This window comes from Mustelus asterias, chromosome 1 (assembly GCF_964213995.1).
Source record: "Mustelus asterias chromosome 1, sMusAst1.hap1.1, whole genome shotgun sequence".
Lineage (NCBI taxonomy): Eukaryota > Metazoa > Chordata > Chondrichthyes > Carcharhiniformes > Triakidae > Mustelus > Mustelus asterias.
The window spans coordinates 95,673,134-95,696,978 of NC_135801.1; the positions used below are offsets into that span (position 1 = coordinate 95,673,134).

Consider the following 23,845-nt stretch of genomic DNA (forward strand, 5'->3'; position numbering starts at 1 on the left):
CTCACCAACTGTGAGCCATAGCTGCAACCTCTGCACCAAACCACCCACCCATCTCCTCACAGTGGTGCTACTCATATTAGCCATGATAACAGTAAAGGATACCACATGGTATATATCACCATTATAAACGCAAGGATTATAAGAAAAAAAAGATAAATATTGCACAGCCCTAGTACCATACAACGTACCGAGCATGCTCCCCAATACTCTCAAGATCTTTAAGGATATTAAACCCCTAGGATTCAATTTTGACACAGGACCAGAAGCAATGCAACTAGTCCTCTGTGCCACCTTGCACCCCTGGCATATTGAGGATATAGTAGGATCAAATCTGTGTCTTAAGCTTGGAGTAATTAAAGGAACATGCTGAGGGATGCATTCCATTATAAACAAATGGACGTCCCTGGCTTTCAAAGGATTACAGGTGAAATTCACCTCAGTGCTCATGAGCTACATCACCCCTGTCAACATGATAAATAACATCATAAAATCAAAAAAAGAGTGTAACGACAAGCGGTGAAGTTCAGGATTATCAATGAACTGCAGACCATGACTCCAAATTATTGCCATCCATGGAGTTTAGCCTCAGTAAAATTGTCAAACAGCCTTCGGGATCTGTCAGATGTCACCCTCAGGGTAGCAGGATAAAGCAGGGAAAACTTGCAAATTCAGGTAAATGTTATGGTAGATATCCTAATCAATCCGGATAGCCGGGGCCGGAGGAGGAGTGTCCGTCTGACCGGCTTTCCAGACGGAGCTGAAGGCTAGCTCCCAGCTAAATTTCAGATTCCAGCATCCACAGTAATTTGCTTTTAAATTTTTTGAGAACTGGCTACTATGTTTTCTAAATCTCGACACAAAAACTGGGCATATTAATTCTGAGGGGCATGTTGTATCCTGATTTCGAAGCCATTATCATGCATCTTCATAGCTTTGGTTGCAGAGGTTTCGATAAAAGCTGGAAAGCGTCTGAAAGTTATCTGAATGCAGTTTGACTTCACAATGTTTATCTGAAGAAAAATTTCCCAATGAAAATTTCTGATGCTTCATCACTGTATTGCTTTCTATGTAAGTGAATGGTGTCAGTTTTGAGGGAATGGAGCCTTCCTCATTTCAGGCTGGGTTCACAGCAAGATTGGACTTACAACAAACAGTTAAACTGCATCCACCTGTCCCAAATGAAGATGACTATCAGTTGGCAGAATGTGACCTCTTCATTTTGCATTCCAGCTATTTATGTGGCCTGTCAGATTGAGGCTGGCAATCTGGGGGTGTAATTGTAGTCCTATTGGGCACCAAGTTGAATGAGGACTGGTCTTTAGGCTGTCCAAATATTGTTCCATGTAGCATCCTTCAAACCAGCAGAGGGAAAGGAGAGCATCTCTCCCTTAAGCCAGGGCTAGGTTTAAACATAGGTCATGAGGTGAAAGGACAGTAGCAGCACCAAGTTCACCCCAAATTTGGAAACTGGAAATATAACACCTTTATTCAAGAAAGGAGGGAGACAGAAAGCATGAAACTATAGACAAGTTAGCTTAACATATGTCATGAGAAATTGCTAGAATCCATTATTAAAGAGGTAGCAGCAGGACATTTAAAAATTAATACTAAAATCAGACAGTGTCAGCATTGTTTTGTAAGGGGGAAATCGTGTTTAACAAATTTATGAGAGTTCTTTGAGGATATATGGAGCAGAGTGAATAGTAGATGTGGTGCATTTGGATTGTGCAGTAACCATTTAAAAGCTCATGATGTTGGGGGTGATTTACTGGCATAGAGACAGAATCAACCAGGTAAGAGGACACAGGAAATCGGGATTATTTACAGGTTGGCAAACTAGATCGAGTAGAGTGCCACTGGAGCATCAATTATTTACAATCTATATTAATGTTTTGGATGAAGGGACCAAATGTCTTTTAGCTAAATATGTTGATGATACAAAGGTAGGCAGAAAAGCAAGTTGTGAAAATTATACTAAAAGTATGCCAGGTGAGAGAGGTAGGTTAAGCGAGTGGACAGAAAACTGGCAGATTGACTATAATGTGGAAAGATGTGAGGTCGTCCACTTTGGCAGAATGAATAAAAAAGCAGAATATTATTGAAATGGAGAGAGACAATAGAAATAGTAGGGGGAGAAAGACACTGGTAGGCGTGGTCTATAGGCCCCCAAATAATAACTTAGAGGTGGGGAGGGCTATAAACAAGCAAATAATGGATGCGTGCAAAAACGGAACGGCAATAATCATGGGGGATTTTAACCTGCATATTGATTGGTCGACTCAAATTGGACGTGGAGGGCTTGAGGAAGAGTTCTTAGAGTGCTGTCGGGATAGTTTCATTGAACAGTATGTTACAGAACCTACGAGAGAGCGAGTTATCTTAGATCTGGTACTGTGTAATGAGACAGGTAGAATTAAGGATCTTCTTGTGAGGGATCCGCTTGGGTTGAGTGATCATAATATGGTTGAATTTCTGATACAGATGGAGGGTGAGAAAGTAGGGTCCCAAACCAGTGTCCTCTGCTTGAACAGAGGGGAGTACAATAGGATGAGGGCGGAATTGGCTAATGTAGACTGGGCGAGCAGACTGGTAGGTAGGACAGCTGAGGAACAGTGGAGGATTTTTAAGGAGATTTTTTTAAGTACTCAGCAAAAATATATTCCGGTGATAAAGAAGGACTGTAAGAAAAGGGATAACCGGACGTGGATAACGAAGGAAATAAAGGAGAGTATTAAAATAAAAACAGATGCGTACAGAGTGGCTAAAAATATTGGAGAATTAGTGGATTGGGAAAGCTTTAAAAAACACAAAAGAACGACTAAGAAAGCGATTAAGAAAGGAAAGATAGATTATGAAATTAAACTAGCTCAAAATATAAAAAATGATAGTAAAAGTTTTTACAAATATATAGAAAGGAATAGAGTGGCAAGAGTGAATGTTGGATCCTTGGAGGACGAGAGGGGAGATTTAATAGTGGAAAACGAGGAAATGGCTGAGACTTTACATAAGTTCTTTGTGTCGGTCTTCACGGTGGAAGACACAAATAGTTTACCGAATATTAGAGATCGAGAGTTGGTGGGAGGTGAGGTCCTTAATACAATTACTGTTACTAAAGAGGTAGTGCTTGGTAGACTAATGGGACTGAAGGTAGACAAGTCCCCGGGCCCGGATGGAATGCATCCCAGGGTACTGAAAGAAATGGCTGAGGTAATAGCAGATGCATTAGTAGTTATTTATCAAAATTCGCTGGAATCTGGGGTAGTGCCGGCTGATTGGAAAACAGCTACTGTTACGCCGCTGTTTAAAAAAGGAAGTAGACAAAAGGCGGGTAACTACAGGCTGGTTAGCTTAACGTCCGTAGTTGGGAAGATGCTGGAGTCCATCATTAAAGAGGAAATAGCAGAGCACCTGGATAAGAATGGTTCGATCAAGCAGACGCAGCATGGATTCATGAAGGGAAAGTCGTGTTTGACGAATTTACTGGATTTTTTATGAAGATGTGACTTGTGCGGTTGACAGAGGGGAACCAGTGGATGTTGTGTTTTTAGATTTCCAGAAGGCGTTTGATAAAGTGCCTCACAAAAGGTTGCTGCAGAAGATCGGGGTACACAGAGTTGGGGGTAAGGTGTTGGTGTGGATTGGGGTTTGGCTATCTAACAGGAAGCAGAGAGTTGGAATAAATGAGTGCTTTTCTGGTTGGCAGTTGGTGACCAGTGGCGTGCCGCAGGGATCGGTGCTGGGGCCCCAACTGTTTACCATTTACATAGATGATCTGGAGGAGGGGACTGAGTGTAGGGTATCAAAGTTTGCTAATGACACGAAGATGAGTGAGAAAGCGAATTGCGTGGAGGACACGGAAAGTCTGCAGCGAGATTTTGATAGGCTGAGCGAGTGGACGAGGATCTGGCAGGTGGAATATAACGTTGGCAAATGTGAGGTTATCCACTTTGGAAGAAATAATAGTAAATTGGAATATTATTTAAATGGAGAAAAATTACATCATGCTACTGTGCAGAGGGACCTGGGGGTCCTTGTGCACGAATCGCAAAAACTCAGTCTGCAGGTGCAGCAGGTGATCAAGAAGGCGAATGGAATGTTGGCCTTTATTGCGAGGGGGATAGAATATAAAAGCAGGGAGGTCTTGCTGCAACTATACAAGGCACTGGTGAGGCCGCAACTGGAGTACTGTGTGCAGTTTTGGTCCCCTTATTTGTGAAAGGATATATTGGCCTTGGAGGGAGTGCAGAGAAGGTTCACCAGGTTGATACCGGAGATGAGGGGTGTAGCTTATGAGGAGAGATTGAACAGATTGGGTCTGTACTCGTTGGAGTTTAGAAGGCTGACGGGTCATCTTATAGAGACATATAGGATAATGAAGGGACTGGATAGGGTAGAGGTAGAGGTAGAGAGATTCTTTCCACTTAGAAGGGAAACCAGAACTAGAGGGCACAGCCTCAAAATAAGTGGGGGCCGGTTCAGAACAGAGTTGAGGGGGAAATTCTTCTCTCAGAGGGTAGTGAATCTCTGGAATTCTCTGCCTATTGAAGTGGTGGAGGCTACCTCGTTGAATATGTTTAAATCACGGGTAGATAGATTTCTGATCGATAAGGGAATTAAGGGATATGGGGAGCAGTGGAACTGATTCGCTTCAGATCAGCCATGATCTTGTTGAATGGCGGGGCAGACTCGAGGAGCTAGATGGCCTACTTCTGCTCCTATTTCTTGTGTTCTTATGTTCTTATGCTGCGGTACGGAGGGATCTGAGTGCCCTTATACATGAATCACAAAACATTCGCATGCAGATACTGCAAATTTGGAAGGAAATGCTGGCCTTAATTTTAAGTGGAAAGCAGTATAGAAGTAGGGAAGCCTTTCTACTGCTGTACAGTGTATTAGCGAGACCACACCTAGGATTCTGTAAGCAGTCTGGTGTCCTCGGGGAAGGATATATTTGCATTGGGCGCCAAATTCTCCGACTTCACTGTGACAGGAGCGTGGCGTGAACAGCTGGTAAGACGCGCCCTTTGCTTTCTGAAGGGTAGCCACAGTTGTAAAGTAGATGACACAGCAGCCAATTTGAACTTGGCAAACTCTAACAAACAGCAATGCCATTATGATCAGATAATCTGTTACTGTGATGTTGGTTGAAGGGTAAATATTGACAAGTGCAACTGGGGTAAGTTCCCTGCTCTTCTTCTAAATAATGTCATGGGGTTTTTTACATGCAACCGAACCGACAGATGGGGCTTTGGTTTAACATTTCAGTTGTAAGGTAGAACCTTTGACAGTGCAACACCCAGCAGCGCAATGGAGGTGTCAGCTTTGGCTTCTGTGCTCAAGCACAAGATTAGGACCTGAACCCAGAACCTTGTGACTCAGAGAGTTGACCTAAATGTGCCATGTTCCTTGAACAAAATCTTACAATTTGTTGGAGGTTTATTTTAAAATGATTACATGTTTTTCCTTATTTCAATAGTACAAGATTACAATCTCTTGATCCTTTACAGTTAAACTGGAGCTGGATTTACATACAATTTGCTTTCTAATATATGTCAGATTTTATTCTTTATTCTACCTAGAAGCAGGGTTTGTAGAGCTTCTTTGTTATTTTTCGTGAAATTGTAAATGTATTTGTGACAAATAGGTTTACAATTTCACTATAATTAGTGTGCTAAAGCCTTCTTACCACAAGTTTCTAAAGTATTTGATCTCATATGATTCAGAATTTTTGTACGTTTTTTGGGGGGAACAGAGGCAAGCACTATCCTTGATGACTGAATTGTTACATATATTTCGATTGATATTCAGAGAACAAGGAGAAGAAAAGAAATGAAACAAAGAAGACATCATAGCAAATGAACTACAAAAGAAATCTTGAAGAATGGAGAGCTCGACCACAAAGCATCCCCTTGTGAGATGTGTGGAAGTCTCAAGCCCGTGACTTCTATCAGTTAGATGGAGAATTGGAACACTGACCACGATTTCCCCCCCAAAAAACCAAGTGTCATCACGGCAAGGATACTGGAGTGATCCGCGCCGCTCTGTCCCACACACTCCGGATTGCAATCGCCCCAGTCAGTCATTCTTTGGGAGAGCGGTGAGTTGCACGCCAGTTCTGAGAGGGGCGGGCCTAAATACAACAGTGACCCCCACCTCACAGCGCTCGGGCACCATTTGAAAGGGCGCCACCATCTCACAGTGCACTGGGGGACCCCTCCCTCCCCCAACAGACCACCCCACTTCATTGGTGGCATGTTTCCCCACCCCTCCCCAACATGGATCGCTGGCATCGGGGCCCTCCTGAAGAGTTCTCCCTCATGAACCCTGACATGCCCCCTTCATGACCCCTGACATGCCACTCCTCATGGTCAATGCCTGCATGATCCTCCTCCCCCCAATCATTGCCCCCTGTTATTGCACCCTTACCATTGCCCCTATTGCCCCTATTAAGGCCCCACCCCTTTGGCACTGCCTCTGGCACACTGGCAGAGCCCAACTGTCAGTTTCCCATCAAATCATGATGGGAAAATAGCCAACCTCACAAACATCAGAACTATAAAAAGCTGAGATTGTGATTCAGTCTACAGAAGAGAGAAAATGAGAACCAAAACCAGATTGCTGACTGAGCAGGCAGCTGCAATAAAGGTTGTTTGACCTTTGCGGTTATGAAGATTATTATGGATAGAGAACAATGGAACAGATGTGTCCTGTTTTCGTCACCCTTGGACGGATGATCTCAACAAAAGGTGGGCCTTGAACAAACAAGCATCATCAGCCTTTTTGAGGACTGGCAGAAACAGTATGAAGATGAGAGACTGAAGGTATCAGCAGAGACAACCCGGGACAAACCATCATGAAGGAAGAGCCTGAGTTTGGAACTCAGAGAAGACTACAGCCAAGCAGAATGAACCTGGCCAGTCCATCATGCATGGGTAGTATTTAAGTCCAAGATGTGAGTCTTGCAGCCTGTCATAGTTAAATGCTAAGTAGAGCTACACAAATTATCCTTATGAAGGAAGGTATGCTGAGTATTTGTGTGTTTTGTGTGTTCAAGTATTACTAATAAACTGCAAGTTGAACCATTTTATATTTTGGGGTTTTCGTCCAATATGATCATTAGAAACGAAGCAGTTGACGCCCACAAGAGACAAGAAGGATCAACAAACTTTAGACTAAATTTTGAAAAAAATGCCATTAGAAACACCATCTACTCATTTAGCATTTCATTTAATTCTTTAAGTTCAAGTATTACCTGAAGGTGATTGACAATAACCTCAGAGAAAATCACAGTATTTCTGGACAAGGTCAGAAGGTGGCTGATAACCTCAGGGAAGAAAACAGTATTTCTGGACAATAGCACCATGATGGAAAATGTGGCCAGTCAATGTATTCTGACTGCAGTTTTACTTGATAACTATGTAGTCAGCATCATCAGCTACTGAGTCTAATGGCCACAAAGAGTTGGCAGCAGTTGTCCAGGAAAATATGGCACCATTCATAAAATTAGCATTTACAAATACCAAGATGCTCAGCATTGATGGTATTCAGTACATGTGGAGGGAAGGGGTGCACTGAGTCCACAGCTGATAGATGGACAGAGACAAGGAGCATCTTCAATTACGGCAGTTGTGATCACAAAGCCTGTGGCTCACACACTCAAAAAAGGAAATGTTTCCAATAAATGCCCAAAGAGCTTTAGCCTTCCTTGTAGACAGAAGTGGTAGGTGGTTTAAATTCACATCGACACTCAACGCAGCAGCACTCGAGATGGACGTAGAATTGGAAGGATCATTTTATCTGGAGTGTCTTTTCATCTCTCTCATATATGAATATTACATCGAAATGTTGAGATACCAATTACATAATATTAATTAAAAACTCCATTGTATGGCCACTTTTTAATTAAAAGGAATTGTAAAATCTCTTTAATTTATATTTTAAACTAACTGGGACATTAATTGGCACAAACAATAAACCAAACACAATCAATTTGCAGGGTTTGAAACACGTGTTAAATGACAAGAGTGATTCACAGACGCATTGAATTCATAATTATGGAACAAGTTCATAGTGTCATTTTCTATTTATCCTGGGGAATATCTGTAGGGTGTGCTAAACTGCTCAGTGTACTCATAAGACTTGAAGTATCCCAGTGGTCTTTGTCAATCAAAAATCACTATTGGCAAAAATGATTTTTCACTATCTCTAAAGAGCTTTCCTCCTCTTCTTTGTTCCAGTCCCAATTAGGTAACCACCAGAAAGAAAACCAATCAAATCCCTGAATTTACCCATAAGCATTTTGAGGTCAATAGTCGCCACCCACTTCAACACACTTCCTCCAAAATAACATTTATAACAAAATCAACACAGGAAAATTAACTGTTTCTGAAAAAAATACCGATTCCTTCTTTGAAATTCCTTCAACAGTTTTGCTCCTGTCATAGAGATCTGATCTTGAGGCCCGAGAGGCCAAACGGCCTACTCCTGCTCCTACTTTGTATTCTGTCTATTGCTACTGTGTTTTTTATTATTTGTTCATGGGATGTGGGTATCGCTGGCTAAACCAACATTTGGTGCTTGATCTTCAATGTCCTTGAGAAACTAATGGTGAGCTGTCTTCTTGAACCGCTGCAGTCCACATGATTTCAGGAGAGAAGATCCAGGATTTTGTGCCATTGAGAATGAAGGAATAGTGATACAGTTCCAAGTCAGGATGGCGTTTGGTTTGGGGGGGAACTTGCAGGTAGTAGTGTTTCATGCAAATGCTGCCCTTGTCCATTTCAATAGCAGAGATCACGGGTTTGGAAGGTGCTGTTGAAGCAGCCTTAGCATGTTGCTGCAGTAAAGGGTGCACATTCATGCCACTGCACGCTGGCAATAGAGGGAGTGAATGATTAAAGTGGTGGATGGGGTGCCAACTAAGTGGTCTGCCTTGTCTGGATGGCGTCAAGCTTCTTGAACATTGCTGGAGTTATACTCATCCAGGCAAGTGAGGAGTATCCCATCACACTCCCGACTTGTGCTTTGTAGATGTCATACAGTAAGAAGTCTCACAACACCAGGTTAAAGTCCAACAGGTTTATTTGGAATCCTTCGTCAGGTGAGATGTTAAGCAGGATTTGGAGAGTCAGGAGATGAGTTACTCACAGCAGAATTCCCAGCCTTGGAGCTGCTGTTGTAGCCACAGTATTTATATGGCTAGTCTAGTTCAGTGGTAACTCCCAGGATATTGATTTCCTTCCTTTATGCAAGTTTTGACTCCAGCCATTGGAGAGGTGTCCCCCCAACCACCCCATCAACCCCCGCCCCACACACACACCCGCTGCCGCCTAATTTTGCTAAGGTTCCATGTTTGGACCAAGGTTGTATTGAGGTCTACAGCCAAGGAGACCGGGTGGGACCCAAACTGAGCATCCGTGAGCAGGTTATTTCTGAGTAACTGCCAGTTGCTGGGATTTTCGATGGCACCTTCCATCTCTTTGCTGATAATTGAGAGTAAATTGATAGAGCAATAATTGCCCCGGATTGTGTCACTGCAATATAGGATAAAATTATGGAAAGCAGAAAGCAACACAGAGATAACTGGAAAGCAGGAACGAATGAGGAAGACAACTGTAGACGGAGATATTTTTCTCCATGAGCAACATCAATGGAAACCATCTGTCATAAAGTAAAGTAATAGAGTAGATTTTCTTCCTCGTCACAATTAGAAATCAAAGATTGTTGCAAACTTGAAAGAGTAAAATACAGAACAGCTTGTTTACTGCCAGCTTATTCTAATATCAAATACAGCCCCGCTGAATTAATTGCCAGAGTGTAAACCATGTAGCTTACTTACATTCTGATTATGTTCAATTTTATAGATGTATGGTGTATACTCAACTTCAAAAGAGAACAAAGCAGCTTGCCATGACATGAGCAGGGCTGAAGTTAATATTTGCATGTCAGCGTGCAGCATGATCAGAATTCTTATGATTCCTTTGTGCACATTATATGAAATGCACCAACATCCCAGAATCAAGACTTTCGAGTTCCACTGGAGAAAACATTTCAATTCTCATCACACCGTTTGAACCCAAAATTATTTGTCGATAAATCATTCTCACATTATGAACTATGTCCATTCTACTTTTAAAACAAGCAACAATATATGAGTAATTTTTCCTCTCCAACTTTTTTTTTGAGGATGAACAGAAATAGTTTGGAGAATAAAGAATGAATCTTTAAAATATAATCCAGCTTTGGACTTGTATGACGGTAAACTTATGCAGCCAGGTCAACGATGGTACTGAGGAGGTTAAAAATGAAGGAAAACTGATAGGTTTCACTGAATCACAGAAACATCATTGTGCAGAAAATAGACAAAATATACACGGTGCTCGATAACTAAGAATAGACACGATGCTCGATAACTAAGAGAAGCCACATAATGATAAAGGGAGATGTAAGACATATATAAGAGGGAAAACTAGAACTGTGGAAGGGCAAATGCTGCAACAAGGGTAGAAATTAATATTGCTACACGTAATAAAATTCGAATTAGGCATCCTGTCAACTGCCAGCTCATGTTGAACAGAAGTGGAATAGAACTAGGGACAACAAGGAGAGAAGGTAAAAGTATCAACAATTTTATGGTGACAATCTGTCTCTTACCACAAGCCAGCAGAATACAAGAACAGATGCTACGCTGCATTTAGTATTCAGCAGCTTATCACAACTGATCAGTAAACTAGAACTGGGTGAACACTTGGCTACCAATGATTATTTGATACAATAAGATTTGACACTGTAATTAAAGTCAAGGCCAAAAGTAATAATATAGACTTCCAAGACTCAGGGAGTAAATTTTCCAGATATGAAAAGAGCACTCGGGAAGATTCAGTGGGGAGTGGAAAAGAACAGAAGTAGAACTAACTTGTGCATTCTACTTAGAACAAACCATCGAAGCAGCTATCCCCCTCTGGGGGAAAGAAACACAGTCGAACCACAACCACAGACTTTGGTCAAAAATACAATAAAGATAAAGGAAAATTTTTTTTAAAGATAGCTGGATCATATATATATATAAAAAGAATAATTAAGAGTGTAAAAGAGGTAAAATTTCAGACAATAGAAAAGAAATTGCAGGCAGCAGCAAGGTGAATGCAATATGTTTTTTTAAAACTTTGCATACGATAGGCAAAAATAAAAGACCAAGTAGATCCATATTGCTGAATCGCACCCCTGTGCCAGTTCACCCTATCTCTTTTACCAATCCCTTCATAATTTGTTGAGTGTACAGCCTCCAGTTACGATGGATTTTACTTCCATTGCTCTTGTATAATCCACTTGTAACATTTCTAGGTTAGACCCGTCTACACAGTAACCTCAATATCAATGAATTGGGAGTTAAATCTAGTGGTGCTAAAGTTGGCGTCTAAATTCACCCTAAAACAAAAGTTTCTGAACAATATATATTTTTAATAACATAATTTTGCTTCTTCCTTCCACAATGCAACTGGAATACAGGCTCAAAAATTAAAATAGTAACTTACTATTAGTTCTCTGTACTTTTTCTTCAGAGATTGATGGCGCTCCCGTAGCTGATTCGCCATTAGCTTGTACTGGTCCCGTTCCTGTTGGCACGTATCAAGCTCCTTGGAGAGAATCAACAAAGCTTCCTTCTTGCTCTCCAGTTTTCTTTTGCATATCAAATACTGAAACAGAAGGAAAATGTTAAAATTGGGCTAAAGTATGATGGGAAGGCAAACAAATTTCAGATTTTGTTCTTCCTAAAGGGACAGGATTTTTTTCCCTTAAACTTCTACAACTTTCTACCACCTACTGAACGTTTGTGAAATATAAGCCCATTAAGAAACCATACAGGGGTAACAAAGTGGCCAGCCAGTGAGAGTGATGAGCATTGAGCTGTGTGAAGACTCCTTTCTAAAAAGAATTAAACTTTCTCCCCATGGCCCCCTTTGTAAGGTGGGGGAGGGATGGTGGTACTATTTAAAAATATATTTTAAAGCTTACTGCTTTGTTTTGATTGTCCAGGCACCCAGGCCAGCCTGCCCATCCCTTCCCCCAAAATCTGATACATCTCACCAGGACCATCAATGCCAAAAATGTTGGAACTCCCTTTGGCGCGTGCCCCTAGCCATGCACCCTCCCAGGTCAGCGGCTTTATGATGGCTGGTCGAGAGCATCACTTTCAATGGACCATATAATTCCTTATGCAAGGTTAGGACCTTGTAAAAACCGACTGTAAAAGTCTCTATAGGTATGTGAGGAGAAAAAGTTGGTGAAGACAAATGTAGGTCCCTTACAGTCAGAAACAGGGGAATTAATAATGGGGAACAAAGAAATGGCTGCCCAACCAAATACATACTTTGGTTCTGTCTTCACAAAGGAGGACACAAATAAGATACCAGAAATGTTGGGGAACATAAGGCTTAGTGAGAGGGAGGAATTTAGTAGAGAAATGGAGTTGAGGAAACTGATGGAATTGAAGGCTGATAAATCCCCAAGGCCTGATAATCTACATTCTAGAGTATTTAAGCAAGTGGCTTGAGAAATAGTGGATGCATTGGTGGTCATCTTCCAAGATTCTATAGACTCTGGAACAGTTCCTACAGATTGGAGGGTAGCTAATGTAACTCCTCAATTTCAAAAGAGTGGTAGAGACAAAACAGGGAATTACAGACCAGTAAGCCTGACATAAGTAGTAGGGAAATTTCTAGAATCCATTATCAAAGATTTTACTGCAGTACACTTGGAAAACAGTGGCAGGATTGGACAGAGTCAGCATGGATTTATGAAAGGGAAACCATGCTTGACAAATCTACTGGAAATCTTTGAGGATGTAACTAGTTGAGTTGATGAGGGGAAGCCAGTGGATGTGGTTTATTTGGACTTTCAGAAGGCTTTCGACAAAGTCCCACATGAGAGATTAACATGTCAAATTAAAGCACATGGGATTGTATTCAGATGGATAGAATACTGGTTGGCAGCCAGAAAACAAAGAGTAGGAAGGAATAAATAGGTCTTTTTCCAAATGGCAGGCAGTGATTAGTGGGATACTGTAGGGAGCTATGCTGGGACCCCAGGTTTTCACTATATATTTTAATGATTTAGTTGAGGGAACTAAATGTAATATCTCCAAATCTGCAGATGACACAAAGCTGGGTGGGAGGTGAGCTATGAGGAGGATGCAGAGATCCTTCCGTGTGATTTGGACAAGTTGAGTGAGTGGGAAAATTAATGCAAGATACAGTATAACTTGAATAAATGTGAAGTTATCCACTTTGGTAGCAAAAACCAGAAGGCAGATTAATATCTGAAAGGCTATAAATTAGCAGAGGGGAATGTGCAACGAGACCTGGGTGTCCTCATACACCAGTCACTGAAGGTACACATGCAGGTGCAGCAGGCAGTAAAAAAGGCAAATAGTATCATAGCCTTCATAGCGAGAGGATTTGAGTACAGGAGCAGGGATGCCTTGCTGCAATTATACAGGACCTTGGTAAGGCCACATCTGGAATATTGTATGCCATTTTGATCTTATCTGACGAAGGATGTTCTCTGAAGGTTTACCAGACTGATTCCTGGGATTGCAGGACTGATAGAACATAGAACATTACAGCACAGAACAGGCCCTTCGGCCCACGATGTTGTGCCGAGCTTTATCTGAAACCAAGATCAAGCTATCCCACTCCCTATCATCCTGGTGCACTCCATGTGCCTATCCAATAACCGCTTAAATGTTCCTAAAGTGTCTGACTCCACTATCACTGCAGGCAGTCCATTCCACACCCCAAAATGTATGAGGAGAGATTGAGGATTGTATTTGCTGCAGTTCAGAAGAATGAGGGGGGAATCTCATAGAAATCTATAAAATTCTAACTGGACTAGACAGAGTGGATGCAAGAAGGATGTTCCCGATGGTGGAACCAGGGGTCACAGTCTGAGGATACAAGGTAGACTATTTAGGACTGAGATGAGGAGAAATTTCTTCACCCAAAGAGTGGTCAGCCTGTGGAATTCACTACCACAGAGGGTAGTTGAGGCCAAAACACAAGAAGCAGCTTGATATAGCACTTGAGGCGAAGAGGATCAAAGGAGATGGGGGGAAGGCAGGATCAGGCTATTGAGTTGGATGATCAGCCATGATCATAATGAATGATGGAGCAGGCTCAGAGGGCCAAATGGCCTCATCCTGCTCCTATTTTCTATGTTTCTATGTCTATCTGGGTCCTCCACTACTGCCAATACAATGCAAGTATGCAAAAATGCCATGGATTTTCCATCCCACTATCACATGCATTAAAAGGTCGACACTTAGATGTTTAAGATCTGCTGCTTGTATAACATTTATTCACTCTTTTGCTTTTTTCCAAATGTTGTCCATGTCGCCTGAAATGGGGATGGGAGAGGGGAAAGAGGTTTCACGGAGTTAACTTTATCCAGCATGCTGTTACAGAAAAGGGCAAAGAGTTGAGATTTTCCACTTGCAGTTTGCCAAGTATGTAAAATGTAATGAAGTCCTTCATTGTTCAATTTTACAATCCGCACAATATACGCCCACTGCCTTAATTTTCGTTAAATAATTCTGTATTATCACTTTAATTATTTCACAATAGTGCAGTCATCATGTCCCCACTGGGTGGAGAACTTTGGCAACATTCCTCCAGCTCTAGCCAGAAAACAGAGCAGAGAAACAATGGATTAATGCAGGAGATTGATAAGATGGTTGAAAACCACTCAAGTTTGAAGCTTCTGGCTCGTGAAAATATCAGAAAAGCTTTGGTGAGATTTCTGCTTTGTAATCACTCCTGGATATCCATAATTCTTTATTCAAACACAGTAAAACATTCTACTTAATGAACATCAATTTAGTTGACCAACCACTGTAACAGAGTCTCATTACCACTTCTACATGGCTATAAAGTTAATTTAAATAGAGGTCCAAGACAGCAGAATAAAATCTATACTTGCAAAGCTTGGCTGACTAGATATTGTACAATATGGTGATGCATGCAAGGTACTGAATAACTCCAGTACTTCACTGCATTTCTTATAATATAGTTGTCATCCATTTGATCAATATCATGCACTCACTTATTTCACAGAGATCTGTGATCGGCCTTCATTTATTTCACCTCATTAAGATCGGAGGCAGTTTTCAATATCAGTAAATCATTGAGTATTTATGTATAAAAATAATTTTTAATGAATTGAAAGTTATTTTTCTGGTGTTATTAAGGGAGTTTGGCTAGTCTGTCACTGTGGAGCCCTGCTGTATTTTGTGATCAGCATTTTGCTTTCCCTGATGCAACAATCTACCACCTGGAAATTGCCCTCAGCTGAGATACGCTATTGAATTCATGGGACCTCTTTAAATCCAATTGCTACTTCTTTTAGCAATGACTCACAGAACTAATGTGAACACTTACCTCCGAAGCTCCAAATAAATTCTTCCCCATTGTTTCCAATTATACAGGCAAGACACAATATCACATAAAATATAGCTTCAATTACACATTTACAAGTGTACTATTGCCATAGAGTGTCAAAGTAGTAAAATTATAGCAGAAATGGAAGAGGTAACTGTTGTGTATTTGGAGAATGACTCTCAGAGACATTCGATAAATGGAAGTAACTTTATTGTGGTGTATTCTCTCTCATACCTGCTGCTTCTTTGTTTCCCACTCTACATCGCATAGCATCCCTTCCTTGCATACATTACTGCAGCAGGGCTCCACGGTGAGCCAAAAGGGACAAATATATAACAGAATGAATGTATTCTGGAACAAGCCAGATTGAGGGGAGCGCAGGTAGGCTGCAACAGTTCAAAAAGGAACTACTTGAATTTCTTGTGACAGCTAATATTCTGGGTACTAAAGATAGGCTGGGCTGAGGTTTGCACTGCATAATCACAGTGATCTCCTGGAACTTGTTTTTGATTGCCTTGTGGGAACTTAGAGGAACTCCCCAGACTTTTTGCCCCTAAAATTGTGCAGTAAAATACATTTCGTATCACTCTACATCTAACAGGATGGCAAAATTCAGCAAACTGCATGTTTTCAGTGGAACAGAGGTCCCTGGAGGAAGCAGTTCCAAGAGTAAACTATGACCTGTCAACTGGTCAAGGCTAGTTAACTTACGTCACAATTTGTTTTTTTTGCTGATACTCCCAACCTTACTGCATTAGGGGAAGCAAAAACTGAATGATGTGCAAAATCCTACCACAGGTGAGGATTATCAAACTCCTTCAAAAAGTGCATTCAAATAGTTGCAAAATGACTAGTTCAACTCTAGTGGCTACAATTATGTCACGATTAATAAACACCACCAGGTTTTATAATAAATTTAAAGATTAGGTTTAGAATAAAAATACAGTTATTCAAATAGGGCATGGAAGGTTATCATATCCATGCAATGTTTTGGAATGAAAGCACTCTTATAGTTAAATAGACCTGGTTCAAAACTTTGAAGCTCTTCTCCTGCACCACTGCCATTGTGAACCTAGCAGGAATATGCCAAAAGTGCAAAAAATTGGACCAAGAATCTGATGCATTTAATTCCAGTGTTGTCATTTTCCATGGAGGACTCCTTTGGGATGGGGCGTCCTCCATGAAGCTCAAAGGGGAAGAAAGTCTCAGTTCAGGAGCTATCCCCTCTATAACACTGAGATTCTGTCAGTGGGCCCAGTCAGCAGGCATACCAGCTGAACAGTAGGGGTCAGGCCCAAGTTGTGTCCTGGACCACATATGTTGTTAAAACATCTGGCAGAATGTTCCAACCCATAAGACCATCAGAAATAGGAACTGGAGTAAGCTGCTTACCCCATCAAGCCTGCTGCGCCATTCAAAAGAATCATGGCTGATCCGACATGCCTCGCGTCCATTTTCCTACCCTTTCCCCATAACCCTCGATTCCCTTATTGATCAAAAATCTATCCATCTCAGCCATAAATATACAGCTCTCTGTGGCAAGAAGTTGTAAAGACTCACAACCCTCTCAGAGAAGAAATTCATCCTCATCTGTCTTAAATTGGCATCCCTTTATTCTGAGACTATGCACTTAGGTTTTAAACTCTCCCTGAGGGAAACATCCTCTCAGCATTTACCCTGTCAAGCCCCTTAAGAATCCGATATATTTCAACGAGATCGCCTCTCATTCTTCTAAACTTCAATGAATAGAGTTCCATCCTGTTTAACCTTTCCTCGTAAGACAATCCCTCCATACTTCTCTACTCTTATACTCCAGTCCACTTGAAATAAGGACCAAGATTCCATTAGCCTTCCTGATTATCTGCTGCGACTGTGTGCTAGCTTTTTTTGTTTCATGTACAAGTGCTTGTAAGTCCCTTTGTGTTGCAACTTTCTGCAGTTTTTCTCTATTTAAATAACAGTCTGTTCTTTTGATCTCACTTCCAAAATGAACAACTTCACATTTTCCCACATTATACTCCATTTGTCAACATTTTGCCCACTTCCTTTACCTATCAACATCTCTTTATAAACTCTATCCTTTTCAATTTGCCTTTCCATTTATTTTTGGCGACAGTATATTCGCTTCATTCCTCCAACTCATTTATATTGTAAATAGATGCAGTCCCAGCACTGATCCCTGCAGAACTCCACTGGTTACAGGTGGCCAACCTGAAAAAGAACCCCTTATCCCCACTCGCTGCTTCCTGCCAATTAACCAAATCTCTATCCATGCCAATATACTCCAACACCATGGGCTCTTATCTTATGATTTAACCTTTTGTCAGGTACTTTGTCAAATGCCATATGGAAGTCGAAATACAATCCACCTACTGGTCCCCCTCTATCCACTCTGGTTGAGACTTTCTCGCAAAACTCCAAACATTAGTCAGACACAATTTCCTTTTCTTGAAGCCATGCTGACACTGCTTGATTAGATTATGATTTTCCAAATGTGCTGCTTTACTTCCTTCATAGCAGCATATATGGAACCCCTGATAAAGGAGGCCAAAAGGCCACGTAGAATATCTCCAGGAAATACCACTTTAAATCCAAGTGCTACTTCTTGCAATAACGAGTCACAGAACTCAACATCAACATTCAATGCCAAAAAGTTTGATTTCCTTAGTCAGGTGGATTCCTGAGATAAGATAATGGCAGCACCGACATCCTTGCCCATAGTTACATGTGATGAAACTTCCCTTTAACCTGTGCATTAAATGGGGTCAGCAACAGACCCAACAAGCAAGCACAACCCAGCGCGAATACTCAGCCCACTGAACTTTGGCTTCATAAGCCACAGACAATATATTTCCACTCACCATCTTCAAACAACCCTAATAAAATTCTAAAGTCAGCTATTCCATCCTTTCCAAGCATTTCTGGGAGCAATAAGACTAGTGCTAAATAATTCAGCAAATAAGCATTTTGAAAAAATATTATTTCTGTATTTGAGAAATTGGATAGTCAATATAAATGCTGCAGAAAGATATTCTCAGTTCTGCCCCAGTAAGATTTAAAATGTTTTAAACAGCATTGCTGTCTCAGAAATATTTTATTTCGTCAGCCTGGCAAAATTATTATTCCCAGGAAATTTTTTTAAGCACCATTTATCAAAATCTAGCTGAATAAAATATTTCCAGTAATAACTATTTACCATTTTTAGGTTGCTGATCGATGGCATACTATAATTCACACTAAAAAAAATGCAATATAAGGGGCAGTCCAAATTAAAATGCCAATAAGCAGCAAAATGTGCTGATAGTTTGGATGTCTAATGCATTGTCAGCGCTCATTCTTAACCCTTCAATAACCAGTCACCAACTGATCCATGTACAATATAGTATGTGTTGCTAAGCATTATAAACTTACAATTCTGTGCATGTAAAACAAAAACATTTGCTAAACTTACTCAAAACTCTTACTACTTATGCATGTTTCTCTAAAGTTGGCAACAAGATAATGAAATATTTGAACATGTCCTCTACCGGTTAGAGATCAAAAAGGAGATGTTCTTGGAAAGGCAGAGGTTCTATTGAGTACTTCACCTCTGCCTAAAGGAGAGGACACTGCTAATGTCACAGTAAAAGGCAAAGGTAGTAGAAAAAATGGATAAGATAAAAATAGACAAAGTATGGGTATTTAAAAAGTTGGCAATCCTCAAAATAGAAAAGTCACTTGTTCTGCATGGGGCGCATCTTAGGTTACTGAGGGAAGTAAGGATATAGGTAATGAATGCTCCAAAGAAGACTGCAAATGTTAAAGAACTGTTTAAAAAAAAGGGAGGGATAAACCTGGCAGTTAGCCTAACATCACGGGAACATTTAAGTTGAACCAAAATGAATTGTTACTTGTAAATGAACGGGTTAATAAGTGAAATCAACAGGATTTGTTAAAGACAAATCATGTTTTGCTGACTTTATTGAGTTCTTTAATGACTAATGGGAAAGTCTGATGAGGATTAATGTTGTTTATAATGGCATTCCAAACACTCGATAAAGTTCCACATTATACATAGTACACAAAATAGAAGCCCCTTGAAGGATTAATGGGGCAGTAACAACAAGGATACATAACTGGCTAGGAGAGCAATGGTGAATAATTACTTTTCCAGCTGGAGGGAAGTATAGAGTGTTGGCCCCTGGGTTCCATATTAGAACCATTGCTCTTTTTGATCAACGTTGTTGTCCTGGACTTGAAGATAAAGGGCATAATTTTAACATCTGCACATGACTCAAACTCAAAATGTGTAAACAGTGAGGTGGATAGTAACAGACTTGAGGAGGACTGAGGCAAATTTGTGAAATAGAGAGATATTGCAGATGGGGTGGCAGGTGGCACAGTGGCAGTGTCAGGAACCCAGATTTGATTCCAACCTTGGTTAACTATGAGGAATTTACACATTCTCCCGTGTCCGCATGGGTTTCTTCCGGGTGTTCCTGTTTCCTCCCACAGTCCAAAGATGTGCAGGTTAGGTGCATTGGCCATGGTAAATGCACGCGATGACGAGAATAGGCTGGGGTGGGGGCAGTAGGCCTGGGTGGGATGCTCCTTTGGAAAGTTGGTGCAGATGGGCTGAATGATCTCCTTCTGAACTGTAGGATTCTATGAACTTAAGACAGAGAAGAGTAAAGTGAAGCATTCTGGTAAGAAGAATGAAAAGAGGCAAATATAAGCCAAGGGGAGCAATTGAGATTGTAGAAACAATTCTGGTGGGTTGGTGTGAGGGTGAAATAATCAAATCTGTTAAGGTGACAGGAGAAATTGAGAAGGCTGCTTAAAAAGTACTGTATATGATATCCTTGGCTTTATCAACAAGGCATGCAAAAATGAGTAAGTTGTGTTAAACCTTTAGAAGACACTTAGAACATAGAACATAGAACATTACAGCGCAGTACAGGCCCTTCGGCCCTCGATGTTGCGCCAACCAGTGAAACCAATCTAAAGCCCCTCTAATCTACACTATTCCAATATCATCCATATGTTTATCCAATAACCATTTAAATGTCCTTAATGTCGACGAGTCCACTACTGCTGCAGGCAGGGCATTCCACGCCCTTACTACTCTCTGAGTAAAGAACCTACCTCTGACATCTGTCCTATATCTATCACCCCTCAATTTAGCTATCCCCATCCGAGGAAAAAGGCTCCCACTATCCACCCTATCTAATCCTCTGATCATCTTGTATGCCTCTATTAAGTCACCTTTTAACCTTCTTCTCTCCAACGAAAACAACCTCAAGTCCCTCAGCCTTTCCTCATAAGACCTTCCCACCATACCAGGCAACAACATGGTAAATCTCCTCTGCACCCTTTCCAATGCTTCCACATCCTTCCTATAATTCGGCGACCAGAACTGTACACAATACTCCAAGTATGGCTGCACCAGAGTTTTGTACAGCTGCAACATGACCTCCTGGCTCTGAAATTCAATCCCTCTACCAATAAAAGCTAACACTCCATACACCTTCTTAACAACCCTATCAACCTGGGTGCCAACTTTCAGGGATCTATGCACATGGACAGCGAGATCTCTCTGCTCATCCACACTACCAAGTATCTTATCATTAGCCCAGTACTCTGTAATCCTGTTACTCCTTCCAAAGTGAATCACCTCACACTTTTCCACATTAAACTCCATTTGCCACCTCTCTGCCCAGCCCTGCAGCTTATCTATGTCCCTCTGTAACCTGCAACAACCTTCTGCACTGTCCACAACTCCACCAACTTTAGTGCCATCCGCAAATTTACTAATCCATCCTTCTACGCCCTCATCCAGGTCATTTATAAAAATGACAAACAGCAGTAGCCCCAAAACAGATCCTTGTGGTACACCACTAGTAACTGAACTCCAGGATGAACTTTCCCATCAACCAGCACCCTCTGTCTTCTTACAGCTAGTCAATTCCTGATCCAAACCGCTAAATCACCCTCAATCCCATGCATCCATATTTTCTGCAATAGCTCACCGTGGGGAACCTTATCAAACGCTTTACTGAAATCCATATACACTTGGTAGGCCACAGCTGAAATATCGCATTAATTTCTGGGCATCAAACTTTAGGAAGAATGTACCTGAGATGTGTAGATCATGGAGAGGTTTGATAGTGGTGTTCAAACTCTTGAAGTGTTTTGGTGGAGCAGTTAGGAGAAAGCATTCCAGTAGCAGCAGAGTCAATAAAAGACACAGGCTTAAGGTATTTGCCAAAAGGGCCAAAGGAAAAGGAGGAAAAATCTATGACCCAGTGCACTGTCCATGAAATAGTGGTGGAAAGAGATCAAAAGAGAATTGGATAAATACTCAAAGGGGAAAATAATTGCAGAGCAATGGGGTTAGGGCAGGGGAATGGAACTAATTGGCTAGCTCTTTGAAAGAGCCAACACAAACATAATTAAAACTGGCATCTGGCATGAGGGTGAATGGAAATGCAGGCACAAAATCTCATGAGAATCAAAAAATGAGATTCTCACTGGTGAGACCTCCAGGTAAGAGGAGAAAAATTGAAATAGAAAATATGGTAAATTTATTCATTTGTTTCCTCCAGGAAGTGTTCCCTCTGCCCATCAACTCTTCTCCTTTTTGCTGAGACAATATTCAGGTTTTGCTGTAGTTTCTACCATCACAGCTAGAAATGTTGTTCTAAGAACAGAAGATACTGGAAAAACTCAGTAGGTCTGCCAGCACCTATTAGGAGAGAAAGAGAGTTAACATTCCTTAGACTCTTCTGAAGGGAGTGAGTATATGTTAGAACTGTAGAAAGTGCAACAAAAAATAGCAACTTTGAAAACAAAAGATGAATGGCCTGGTGTGAGAGGGGAAGGGGGTTTTGCATTGAGGCAATACATGTATGGGATATTTGAAAAACAAAGGGGGTTTAAGATGGAGGAGGACAAAATCTAAAGTTGCTGAACTCAATGTGGAGTATCGAGGGCTGCAACGTGCCCAACTGGAAGATGAGGTGCTGCTTCTCCAGCTTGCTCTGGGCTTCTTTGGAGCACTGCAGCAGGTCAAGGACAGGCATGTGAGCAAGATGCTGAATTGAAATGGCACGCAACAGGAAGGTTGAGGTCATGCTTGTGAACTGAGCAAAAGGTCTTCTGCAAAATGGTCACCCAGTCCATGTTTAGTCTCTTCAATGTAGAGCAGATTGCATTAGGAGCAGCAATACAATAATCAAATTGAAGGGAGTGCAAGTGAAGCTTTGGTTAAGAAAAAAGGCAGACATATCAGAAGCACCACTTCTGAAGGTGACATTATCAGCATAAATGCAACGGAGGTGGAGAAACTGGGAGAATGGTATGGAGTCGGTAATGGGGCAGCACGGTGGCACAGTGGTTAGCACTGCTGCCTCACAGCGCCAGGGAACCTGGTTTGATTCCCAGCTTGGGTCACTGTCTGTGTGGAGTTTGCACATTCTCCTTGTGGCTACGTGGGTTTCCTCCCATACTCCAAAGATGTACGGGTTAGGTTGATGAGTCCTTACAGGGAGCAGGGTGATGGGAACTGCAGTTGAAGTAGCTGTGGAAGTCAGTGGGGTTGTAATGAATATTATTTGTCAGTCCATCACCAGAAATGGAGAAGGAGGGGTCAAGGAAGGGAAGTGATGTGTTCCGCCCTCTGCTTAAGGAAGAAGCGGAGAGCCCTCATTATGTCCTGGTAAGGGATGGAAGTGTAGAGGGATTGGACATCCATAAAGAAGAGGACGCAGTTAGGGGCAGGGAACTGGAAATTGTTGATATGACATTCGGCATCAGATGAATCATGAATGTAGGTGGGAAGGTCTGGACAAGGACAGAGAGGATGGAGTCAAACTAGGAAGAAATGAGTTTTGTGGAGCAGGAACTGGCTGAAACAATGGGTCCACCAAGACAGCCCTGTTTGTGGATTTTGGGAAGGAGGTAGAAGCGGGCTGTATGGGCTTTGGGGCTGTGGAGGGAAGATTGCCTGAGACGATGAGGTCAGTGACCATCCCGGAAACAACAGCTTGATGCTCAGCAGTGGGGTCATAGTCCAAGGGGAGGTAGGAGGATGTGTCTGAGAGTTAGTACTCAGGTTCTGTGAGGTACAAGTCAGTACGGCAGATAACAACGACACCACCTTTGTCAGCAGGTTTGATCACAAGGTCGGGGTTAGACCGGAGAGAGTAGAGTGTAGCAAGTTCAGAGGAAGACAGGTTGGAGTGGGTAGACGGGGTAGAGAAATTCGGATGGCCAATGTCATGCTGACAGTTCTCAATTAAAAGATAAGATCAGGTAGGAGGCCAGAGGATGGGGTCCAGATAGAGGGAGAATACTGCAGGTAGGTAAAAGGATCCATTCAACAAGGGTAAAACTCGTGTCGAAGAAGTGAGCAAGGAGACAGAGGTGACAGA

General features: G+C 41.6%; 1 protein-coding gene across 3 annotated transcripts in view; it reads right to left on the reverse strand.

The window, feature by feature from the left end:
• Positions 1-23,845, reverse strand: part of ccdc149a (coiled-coil domain containing 149a) — a 124,419-nt gene that overhangs the window by 93,084 nt on the left and 7,490 nt on the right. For all 3 annotated transcript variants that reach the window (XM_078215509.1, XM_078215502.1, XM_078215496.1), the window contains exon 2: positions 11,535-11,696. In XM_078215509.1, the coding sequence (XP_078071635.1) occupies positions 11,535-11,696 (162 nt within the window). The remainder of the gene's footprint in view (positions 1-11,534; positions 11,697-23,845) is intronic.